The 12,620-nt window shown below is 38.7% G+C and overlaps 1 protein-coding gene across 1 annotated transcript; it reads right to left on the reverse strand.

The window, feature by feature from the left end:
• Positions 1-6,699: 6,699 nt before the first annotated feature.
• LOC147610890 (beta-hexosaminidase 2-like) lies at positions 6,700-12,209 on the reverse strand. Its single transcript, XM_086785143.1, has 2 exons — positions 11,392-12,209; positions 6,700-7,887 (listed from the first exon to the last, which is right to left on the reverse strand). Exons 1-2 carry the CDS (start codon positions 12,203-12,205, stop codon positions 6,944-6,946), a joined length of 1,758 nt encoding a protein of 585 aa, XP_086641269.1. The 5' UTR covers positions 12,206-12,209; the 3' UTR covers positions 6,700-6,943.
• Positions 12,210-12,620: the final 411 nt, after the last annotated feature.

Genomic DNA, 12,620 nt, shown 5'->3' on the forward strand with positions numbered 1-12,620 from the left:
GTGACATCCGGTATTATGTCATAGATAAATGAAGATTTCTATTCTTATAATTTGTAACAAAGTGAGAGAGGTTGATTCTCCATTTATAAAAGGATCCCTCCTCTCCTTTTCAAATCAAGAAGAAAGAAGTAATGAATGAGAAACCCTCCTCATTGTGCATTCTTGTGTCTTTTTCACTCCATCCTTATATTTTAGCCCTATGACTTACTTTTTTCTCTTTTATTTTCTTCTAAATCTAGCAATTTCCTCTTGTAATTTATCATTAAACCTCCATGCCTAGAATTTTTTCAATAAAGAAAAGTAAAGAAGGTGAAAGTGTGGTGTAGTCTCACGTGGGTGTACTTATAACTTTAAGAAAATGACTAAAATGAAACCCCCAAGTTTATGTCAGGATACCATGCTCTCTCAAGAAAGAATTATGAAGAGAGAAGTAATGTTACACAAAGTGTGCATTATGTGAGTGATAATTTCTAATGTGGAAGTTGTACTCTCTAATGATAACGTGCAAATTTGGGGCGTCACTCTATCTACATCAAACTCTACATAGCTATGCACCATGAACACAAACTCAATGAGGGGCAAGTAGAAGGGAGGGTTGTAAATTAATAAATACTTACACAGAGGATGACATTAATTTTATAAATAATAAATATAAAAAATAAAAATAAAATCTTTGCCTGCTCAGAGAAGTAGTACTCTAACTGAATCTTTTAATATGGTGCAAATGTGTAGTTCTATAAAATCTACTATACAGAGACAACTACACTCGGAGGAAACTCTACCAGACATACTCAAAACTGTTAGTGCTACCACTTGGCAGTATATGTGTGCCGTATGTATGGATACACCAAGTCTCCCTAAAAGTGTGTGTGAATAATACATGTGGTGTATGATTCTCCACAAGCTGTCATCTCCTAGAGTGCCCACCATCACCACCCTATAGAGCTGATGCACAACATACTCATAAAGCTGCCATTAAGCCTATCATAGAACTTCACCATTGCATCTTGCAATTTGTACACATCCAAGACATAATTGTTGTTTGGATTCAAATCGAAGGTCACTTCTTTAGCATTATGCTTGAATACATGCGAGTGAACTATGTTTAGGCTCACCAATGAGTTCAAGGACATTGTTATTCAATTAACACTGTTGTGGACAAAATAGGTAATATTTCTTGAAAACGAGAAACATTTGGTATCTTTCAAAGATTCCATCAAAAAAGTTCAGTTTTTTACCTCTTTTAAAAGTGATCTATGCATGCGTACAACACTACCAAAAAATGATAATATTTTGGGCACTTTATACATTTCTTACAAAAATTGAAATGAAAAAAAAGACTTCGTTTTGCTTACTGTTTGAGATTATAATTGAAAATCTAACAATAAGTTTTCAAAAAACATGCCAAAATAGAGACAATGTTTATTATTTCCATCTCAATCCATTAAAAATTTGATACAACTATAAAAATAAGCTATTTTATAAACATATTGCTTATGGCATAGTTATGGTTGCTTATAATCATTGCTACACCATCACTAGTTGATGTGCCTTTCCCTGAGAAGGTAGACGAGGCATTCTCTTCTTCACACAAATACATTTTTTTTCTTCTATGTGTACACTTGAAGCTTAGACTCCTTGGGTCATCTGCCATATTAGCATGATTGAGGATGTGCTACAAAGTGCAACTATAAAAAATTATTTATATGATTATATTACAAAAGCTTTATCTTGATACAGTTATTATCTTAATTATAAAATCCTATTTTGGCTCTTGATGAGAGTAACATTAAAATCCATTTTGAAGCTCTTGAGTATCACAATTTCTTAATTGATAATATATAATTTTTTTAAAAGAGTTCGTTACGTACATATGAATTTTAAAATATCATGAAAGCTATTTAAAAGTTGTCTAATTTTGAAAAATAATTACACACTCATTTTTAAAGAAGATGTGTCATTGATGTGACAAAAAGGGGGTCAAATGGTATTTTTAGTTATTAAATGAGTTTAGAAAGCATGAAAAAGCTCGCTTTAAGAAACAAAAGTTTATACTTTCCAAAATATTTTTTTGTAAAATATCAGGCAAGGACTTAGGTTCGAATCCTATTGGTTACTACACATGGTAAAGATATTTTAGCTACAATATTTGCGGCCAACTTAATGCTGAGTAAGAACTTCTCAGCTAAGAGTTGATGTTTTTCATCAACTTGATACAAAACATCAACTTTCTATGCAAAAGATCAACTTTTTTACAATACTTGATGTTTTGTATCAACGTTATGCAAAACATCAACTTTTCACAAAACTCGATGTTTTGCATTAACTTTGATGCAAAACATCGAGTTTTATGGAAAAGTTGATGTTTTGCATCAACTCGATGTAAAACATCAACTTTTTCATAAAACTCAATGTTTTGCATCAAATTTGATGCAAAACATCGAGTTTTATGAAAAAAAATTGATGTTTTGCATCAAGTTACTTTTTCATAAAACTCAATGTTTTGCATCAAATTTGATGCAAAACATCGAGTTTTATGAAAAAAAATTGATGTTTTGCATCAACTTGATGCAAAACATCAACTTTTAGGCTAAAAGTTGATGTTTTGCATCAGCTTTTTCACACAACTTGATGTTTTGCATCAAAGTTGATGCAAAACATCAACTCTACCACAAAACTTGATGTTTTGCATCAAGTTTCAGATGCTCCGGAGAAGAAAGTTGGAGGATTGGAGGTTGATTTTCACAAACGGCCTGTTTTAGCGATTCCATCCATGCTAGCATGCTTAGATGACCTATTCCACAAATTTTGAGTATCAACACGACTATGTTGTATAGACGTCACAAAGCGATTTGCTGATTACAGCAAATTGCTTTGTGACGTCTGTACATCGCATTGAAACATAGTTGTGTTGGTACTCAAAATTTGTGGAATAGGTTGTCTGAGCATGACATAGTGGACAGAATCGCTACTAAAGCAGGTCGTTTGTGAAAATCGACTTCAGATCCTCCAACTTTCTTCTCTGGAGCTTCCGAAACTTGATGCAAAATATTAAGTTTTGTGGTAGAGTTGATGTTTTGCATCAACTTTGATGCAAAACATCGAGTTGTGTGATGTTTTGCATAAACTTTGATGTAAAACATCAACTATTTTTCTTAACTTTGAAATATTTTTATATTTTTTATGAGAATTATTTTTATTTTTATTACCAATAAATATGTAAAAGTTCATTCCAAATAGTAGATAGTAGCCAATAAAATCTCAAAAAAAATTTTAAAAAAATAGAATTAAAGAAAAAATATGCATAGGATAAGGTGATATAGGTAGAACATAGGTTTAGGGCTAAGGACCTGAAAAACACATATGGTTGCAACCTTTGACTACAAACTTGATAGGAGGTCATTATAAAAAATGCTTGTCTATGTAACCATGTAACCTTTGTATCATAAATAATATCGCTACATAGTAGATGCCAAAAATTCATGATAGTAGAAGAGCTAGATGAGATTATCCATGATGACTTGTAAGCCATTGATTTTAATCCAGATCTACAAGGCTCCATTGATTTGGAAAACCACGAGTCAATTGATTCGTCAATCCTGATTTTTATTCTATAATTCAATTTTAAAGCTAAAGAACTATAAGTAAATACACGTGGTGGGACCATCTATGTCGAGGAGGGGGGTGCATGTGAGCCTGGACCCTGCCATGCCTATGTGCAGTAGTATGCTCTCCAGCATAGGAGACCTTGAATCTACTGTCATCTCGTGAAATCTCCAAGCTCTTCTCTACCACCATACCAGAAGCCCTAAGCTCCCCTCTTTTTTCTTTGTACACAAAGATAATGTCACGAGCGAAGATTACATCTCTCAGCATTCTTTGCATGTCCTCCAAATAATCATAACCAGAGTTCATTCTACACTACCCTTAGACATACCATCTCTCAACATCCTTCACATGTACTCTAAATAATTATAACTAGAGCTTATTCCTGCACTACTCTGAGATATACCATCACCTACATTCATGATAATGGCTATCTGGATCAAACATCAACCTATGGATACTATGAATTTTCGCCACCACCACATATGTACATGATATAGGCTACAATTTCTTCCCGCCAACCTTATCCATATTGCATAACAAGAATTTCCTTCTTGAAAACAAATGCCTATGTGGGTCGAAATTTACACCCATAGGCTATATGATGTGTGCCTCTAAAATTGTCCCGTCGAAAAAATATTTCAATTTTCTACTCTTTTAACTGTTGAAATATACAAGTGAATAGGGTGTGTGCAGGAATAAGCCCTTAGCAAAACAGGCTATAAAAGAGAATCTGTAAATGAGAGAGAAGCTGTGAAAAGGTGAGAGGTATCTACTAGGAGAGAATAAAGGGTAGCATGAGAAGATTTAGGATGTGTGGAGATATTCTGGGAAGAGGTAGAGAGAATCAAGCAAAAGAGGTGGAGTGAATCAAGGAGAGATCAGTGGGATTAGATGCTTGGATGTAAACTCTATAAATTGAGGCATTGGCCTAATGAGAATTTGCTGGTTTTTGATTATCCATGCCTACATTAAGCTATTGCTCACTAATCGCATCTTAATCATCATCTAATCTCTTTGTTAATGATATTGATTCTTGCATTTGATCCACCATAGCTCATCACATTGCTGCAAATTTAACATTAACATGCTTAGACTTACTCAGAGCCTCCATAGTTACCATCTTCTACATATATATATATATATATGAATAAAAGTCTACCTTTGCACACCTATAAGTTGACCTCTTTAAACTCTTAACATTGGTTGTATATCATGCCCACTATCTGCTTATAAATAATAGAGCAATTAATTATGTCATGAAAACTCTCAAGGTAAGTATATACTAAAGGCTTTGCTATTTGGGCCTAGGAATAGAATCAAGGATGTTTGTAGAACTTTTCATAAATTATGGAGCTTATGTTGTTATGTATTCTAACATTGTTTAAGCGCTGTGCACATTTATGCATAGTGGTAGAATTTGTCCTAAGAAAGTCCATTAAAAAAAGTGTCTTACATTCATGAAATTTATAAAATAAATTTTCATTTAAAAAAGATTGATATTTCTTTAAGTTATGTAGACTCTTACGTCATTTCGTAAGTCAAGTTTATTTTTATGTCACAAATAGCAGCAGTTTATAAATCTACGAAGGTCACACGTGTTCTCAATCTTGAAAAAAATAGCAAAATTCATGTAATTTTTAAATTTATACATGGAATTCTAGATGTGTTTTCAAAAAACTATGTTTTTAAGCCATTTTTGAGATTTCACACATTTTGGGAGGGAATCTTTTTAGGCAACCCTCGTCAGTTTACCTATTTTGCTCGCAATAGCGTTAATTATTGCCTTGCTTTTCTGACACTAAAAGGACCCGACAACAAAGTTACCCTTTTGTTTTGCAACATGGACTTAAAACCTACATTCATTTGTTTGTAGATCATTGCATAGGATTCTCTACTTAAACCAACTTTGTCATAAATACCTTGACTTTCATTTGTAGTAAATGCATTCCACACATCTTACAATCGTTTATGCACGAGATCATCACTAATTGTTTTGAACTTTGGTATGACTTTTTGGTTCCACTTGATGGCACTAGAAAGTCAAATCTCTCTTTATTGTTATCCATGCATAAATAGTATGTGAGAAAAAAGCATATTCAGGTGAAATCTTAGAGGCTTGCTTGAGAGATTGAAGATTTGAATGGAGGAAAAATTCAAATAGAGAAGAGGGGCTATTGAATGAGGAAAACTCACCCAATGACAACCATCATAACTTCATGGAAATGCACTAGGATAGAACTTAAGTATGTTTATACACGGACGCTGGAAAAAAAACTTTTTAAAATACCAAGTTTTCTTCAAGATATATTTAGGTTCTTTTAAAAAACATACCTTTTTCTAATCAACATATTTGAATTCCATGTTGTACTTATGTCAGAAATATAGTTGCATAGTTACATACGTCAGAAATATTCTCGTACTTGTTTTCTTACTGTATAGAGTACTAGCTTTTCACATTTATAAATTTTCACTCATAGTGGTTAAAGTTACGTAGAATTTAAGCACATTAGAATAAAATAAACATTGAATCTCTTTAGAAAATATGGAAAAAGGTGAATTTGGATTCGAAAAGAAGAGAGAGAAACCCAATACAATAATATTATTTTTTCACTTTTCCTAGATTCCAAGAAGAGAGAGAAAACCCTTAAAGGGCCCATTTGGAGCTCGAATTTTCCCTAATGTTAGGGCTTTTTACCCTTGAGATAAGAGCATCAACAATTGTACCCTTCAAAAGTAAGGCTTCAACTTGAAAAATCACTAAGGGTGCCATATGGAAGAAATGTAGTCTGATTTTTTCCCTTCAAATGAAATAATGAAGCTTCCCTACAAACTCAAGGACTCGATATTAATGAAACTTTTATATAAGATATCTTTTTTATTCTCGATATGTTGGACCACATTATGGTGGTTCAAATGAGATTTGCTAGTGAGATGAACAAGAGAAGGGTTGTCCATGATACCTTGTTTTAATTTTTTAAATAGAGCAAATTTGTGTGTGTGCGTGCAAGAGAGAGAGAGAGAGAGAGAGGGGGGGGGGGGAGGGGAGTGGCGGAGTGGTGGAGTGGAGATAAATTTCAAATTTTCCCGAGTTTGGAGATTATCCAACTGTACATTGATATTATGTAGATAGTGGTTATACAATTATCCAAGTCATATTATTATTCAGCTCTTGCACATGTTCCTCCAATATGAGCAAGTGAGCTGTGCTAGATAATAAACCTTAATTAAACCTCTCCAACCATAGTGATTTGGTACCGAATTTTGTATTCAATAAATCTATTTAGCTTGGTGTATAACGAACAATTTGAAACATTTATAATAATATTTATAAGTATTAGTAGTTGCACTGGCCTGGGTTTTTTAGGCACCACAGAGGCTGAAGGGGCATGGCGTTGATGCCTCGGGCAACCATGTGGTAGCGCCAATCATTTAGGCGGTTGAGAGCTTGGAGGGATCGCCGTTCGCCCTGGGCGTCTCTGTTGCCGGACCAGAGGGATTCAGCAAGGGCCGACGCTCGGGGCCATAAGAGCCCGTCCAGCACGGTGCCGTCCGCCTGCTCGGACCACAACGCCACCTCCGCTCCCACCACAAGCTTGGCTTCTTGTGCGGTCAGATTATAAGTAATGTCGTAGTCGTAGATGCGCTGCCACGTCTTGTACGGCGCGCACCAAGAGCCGCCGCTGCCGTCGTAGTTGTAAGATGGAGTGCCAGGCGTGGGATCGAATGGCACGTCAACGGCAGTGCTATTTCCGACAAAGTCACCGCGGCCACAGTCTAGGTAGTAGAAATCGGCTGACGCCACAATTGTCCGGTAGCCAGCGGACGTCAATCGCTTGGTGTTGAGGGGCCCGTTGTTCCAGGTCTCTAGAATGGTGGTTTCAGGGGGGAGCACTGACGGACTTACGTTCATGGTTGCGCTGAGGAGGACGTCTTCCCAGTAGACGGCCGTCTTGTTGTTGGAGGTAATGTAGGGATGGGTGATGTTGACGAAGTTCTGTACGAGCTCGCGCAGCGTGCCGCCGCCTTGGTTGAGGTAGGCGGCAATGTCGGGGCTGGACTCCCAGCAGCCTGCAATTGGCTCGTCTTTGCCACCATGGAAGAGTACGTCCGGGAAGGCCGCTGCCACGTCATCGATTACGTTCTTGACGACGCCATAGGTGGCGTTTTTGAGGGGGTTGAGCTGGCCAGGCGCCGGCTCGACCGCCATGCTCGGGTACCAAAATTTGTCGTGGCAGGTGACGATGTCCGGGTAGGCGCCCGCCCAAGATCCACTATGGCCTGCAAATTAATAAAATCAATAAAGAAATCCACCCGCAAAAGAGGACTAATCTATACAAGATTAACCACAACCCGACCTCCCTCCATGTGGGCAAAGGAGGTGGGCTAATTCAAAATAACCACTCCTCCTGCAAGCGTAAGGAGGAGCCAAATCTCAATGCAATTTTGAATATCTAAAAAGATCTCATCTCACATCTTTCAATGAAATCTTTGTATACATGCTTACATACCTATAGATGCACACACTTATATATATTATGTATGTATGTGTATCTATAGGTATGTAAGCATGTATATATAAATAGATTTATATGTATGTCGACGCACACACATGTATGTTCATATGCACACACACACACAACACACAGACACCAGCACATGATACGTGCACACACGCATACAAACACACATACACACACTCGCACACATGGACACACTTGCAACATATAGAGATATGCACACTTGCACACATACTCAAGCTTGCACATACACACACAAACATATATATTACGTGCATGTGTAAGAGAGAGAATATACATACACACACAAACATATATATTACGTGCATGTGTAAGAGAGAGAATATACATACACACACACGTATATATATTATGTATGTATGTGTATCTATAGGTATGTAAGCATGTATATATAAATAGATTTATATGTATATCGATGCACACATGTATGTTCATGCATACACACACACACACATAACACACAGACACAAGCACATGATACGTGCACACACGCATACAAACACACATACACACACTCGCACACATAGACACACATGCAACATATAGAGATATGCACACTTGTACACATACTCAAGCTTGCACATACACACATGTGTATGTGCAAGCTTGAGTATGTGTGCAAGTGTGCAACATATAGAGATATGCACACATACTCAAGCTTGCACATACACACATGTGTATACATGCACACAAGCACATAAATACACTCACATACACACAATTATATATATTATGTGCATGTGTAAGAGAGAGAATATACATACACACACACGTATATATATTATGTATGTATGTGTATCTATAGGTATGTAAGCATGTATATATAAATAGATTTATATGTATATCGACGCATACATGTATGTTCATGCATACACACACACACACACACACACACACACACACACACACACACACACACATAACACACAGACACAAGCACATGCATACAAACACACATACACACTCGTACACATGGACACACATGCAGCATATAGAGATATGCACACTTGCATACATACTCAAGCTTGCACATACACACATGTGTATACATGCACACAAGCACATAAATATACTCACATACATGGACATGCACACACTCCATATGCACCTGTACGTGCACATACATAGATGTACACACGAGTATATTCACATGCTCCACACACGTACATGTAGACACTCGCTATATAAAAACATACACATCATGTACACACACAACAAATACACACTAACACATGTACACACAACAAATACACACTAACACATACACACTAACACACACACACACAACAAATACACACTAACACATACACACTCGTACACATGGACACACATGCAGCATATAGAGATATGCACACTTGCATACATACTCAAGCTTGCACATACACACATGTGTATACATGCACACAAGCACATAAATACACTCACATACATGGACATGCACACACTCCATATGCACCTATACGTGCACATACATAGATGTACACACGAGTATATTCACATGCTCCACACACGTACATGTAACACTCGCTATATAAAAACATACACATCATGTACACACACAACAAATACACACTAACACATGTACACACAACAAATACACACTAACACACACACACAACAAATACACACTAACACATACACACAATCAAGACACTTGCACAACACATGCACGCATGAAGACATTACACAATCACATACATATGTATGCAAAAGAGAAGACAAAAGACATTGTATATAATATACACTTATTTAAGAGTGAACACATCTCATCATGCATCCCCACGTGTTAAAATTTAATATTAATTAAAAATATATGTGTATGTATTTATTTATTTTATAAATGCTCATGTATATATAGGTATACGTCTCTAAATATAATAAAACATAATATTATAGATAATATATATTTACATGTAGGTGTGTGTGTGTGTGTGAGAGAGAGTGAGAGAGAGAGAGAGTGTGTGTGTGTGTGTGCGCACGTGTGCATGAGAAAGAAGTGTGTTTGTGTGTGTGCATGAATGTATCTCTGTGTGTGTGTGTGTGTGTGTGTGAGAGAGAGAGAGAGAGAGAGAGAGAGAGAGAGTTTCTATATGTGGGAGAGTGTGTGTGAGAAGAGAGATAGCGTGTGCGTGTGCGTGTGTGGGTGTGTGTGTGTGAGTGGAGGGGAGAGAGAAAGAGAGAGAGAGAGAGAGAAACACAGAGAGAGACAGAGACATGGAAGTTTGTGTGAGAGTGTGTAGGGAGAAAGAGTGTGTGTTTGCATTATTACATGTGCATGTGTGTACATGTGTATGTGTGTGTAAGAGAGAGAGAGAGAGAGAGAGAGAGAGTTTCGACATTTGAGAGTGTGCATGTGTATGTGAGAGAAAGAGGGTGTGCATGTGTATGTGTGTGTGTGTGTGTGTGTGTGAGAGAGAGAGAGAGAGAGATTACATGTAAGATGCATTTATTTGAGAGTGAGCACACCTCACCACTCATCCTTACCATTAAAATTTAATCTAAAATTTAATTAATTAAAATTATATATATGTGTGTAAATCTATTTAAGTGTGTGTGTGTGTGTGTGAGAGAGAGAGAGAGAGAGAGAGAGAGAGGGCCTGAGAATTTCTATGTAGGAGATAGTTTTTGTGTGGGAGGAGATAGTGTGTGTTCTCATTAGTGTATGTGTGTGAGAGTGTGTAGGGGGAAAGAGTGTGTGTTTGCATTAGTACATGTGCATGTGTGTACATGTGTGTGTGTGAGTGGGAGAGAGAGAGAGAGAGAGAGAGAGAGAGAGAGAGAGACAAAGAGACAGAGACATGGAAGTCTATGTGTGAGAGTGTGTAGGGGGAAAGAGTGTGTGTTTGTATTAGTACATGTGCATGTGTGTACATGTGTGTGTGTGTGTAAGAGAGAGAGAGAGAGAGAGTTTCGACATTTGAGAGTGTGTGCATGTGTATGTGAGAGAAAAAGAGTGTGCATGTGCGTGTGCATGCGTGTGTGTGTGTGAGTGAGAGAGAGAGAGAAAGAGAGAGAGATTACATGTAAGATGCATTTATTTGAGAGTGAGCACACCTCACCACTCATCCCTACCATGAAAGAGAGAGGGAGAGAGTCATGTGCATGTGCATGTGCATACATGTGTGTGTGTGAGAGAGATGGTTGTAGAGAGGCAATAGTTTTTTTTTGGAACCTTGGTCGGTGCAGCAATATGCCCGGGTGCAATACTAGTATTAGCAATTGCCACGAACGACTTAATGCTGACCTGGCGTGTCGATCTCCGGCACTAGACGCACGCCGTAGGAGCGAGCAACGGAGACCAATTCCTGGATGTCGGAGGCTGAGTAGACGTACTCCGGGCCAAGCGAGCCCTTGCGAGCCAGCTCAGGCTCCGACGGCAGCTCTAACGGAAACGATTGTGAGTCCGTCAGATGCAAATGCAGGACGTTTAGCTTGTTGTAGGCCATTGCACTCACCGTCCGCTTCAGATCCGACACCGGGTAAAAATTCCGGGCAACGTCCAGCATCACGCCCCGATAACCATAGAGCGGCTCGTCCCACACCGTGACACCATGCTCTACCACCAGTTTGCCGGCAGCGCCATCCCATTTCACCATCTGGGAAAATGTCTCCAGTCCGTGTAGCGCCGCCCATACCGTCGCCGCCTTCAGCACTGCCCCCTCGCCGCCGCCGTCCGGCACCATCAACGTATACGACTCGTTCACTCCCTGCTGCAAGTCGGCGGCCAGATCCCCCACCTTCACCGTCAGAAACGGCATCGCTTCCACTGCCGCCATTGACGACATCTCGTGAGTCCTCGTTAAGGTAGCATTGGCCGAGACCTGCACCGGAGTCCACTTCTCTTTGAAAATGAGACGACGGTATCGGTCGGCGGCCTGGTGGAGCTCCGGCGGGCTTCCTGTCGGCACACGGAAGTAGAAAGAAGAGGCCAAAGGGATGGGAGCGCCGGAACCCCAGGCTAACGACTGCGGTTGCGGCCATAGGTACAACTCTGCATGACAATGCTTCATCAGCACCGCTAGGAAAAGCATCAAAGCGCAAAGGATCACCCTCTTCATTATGAAAACGAGAGCGGCTAATCTCTCTCTGATCTAACGGCCATTATATACATGCATGGCGTCCAACATCTGAGCAGAGCGGCTGGCAGGCGGCCGGTCGTCTGGACATAAGCGGAAGCCATCCTCTCTATTATAACGCCCCAACATACATTTTCCAAATATCATAGAACCTGCCGCCCAAACCGTTCACATTTACGCTGAAATAAACTCTTTTTCTAACCACTAAAAAAAAGGACGGCCTCCAAAATAGGTTAACGGGTTTTATAACTAAAATTTTGAATCTTTAAATTAAAGGCTAGGAAAAATGCAACTAAGTTTTTTTCTCACACTGCTCATCCCCACCTTTTTAGTTGATGACCCCAAAAGGGGGAGAATCTTCCCACTCATGGACTAGGCATCTCCTTGTGCTAAACCA

The sequence above is a fragment of the Cibotium barometz genome, chromosome 48 (genome assembly GCF_041138505.1).
Source record: "Cibotium barometz isolate CiBa-2024 chromosome 48, ASM4113850v1, whole genome shotgun sequence".
Taxonomy (NCBI): Eukaryota; Viridiplantae; Streptophyta; class Polypodiopsida; order Cyatheales; family Cibotiaceae; genus Cibotium; species Cibotium barometz.

What these genes read in the sequence shown, in the direction of transcription:
- LOC147610890 (XM_086785143.1), bottom strand. Translation starts at nt 12,205, where the DNA reads ATGAAGAGGGTGATCCTTTGCGCTTTGATGCTTTTCCTAGCGGTGCTG. An exon ending in GCCGGAGATCGACACGCCAG is followed by an intron (nt 7,888 to 11,391) that starts GTCAGCATTAAG and finishes ATTAATTTGCAG; the next exon opens with GCCATAGTGGATCTTGGGCG.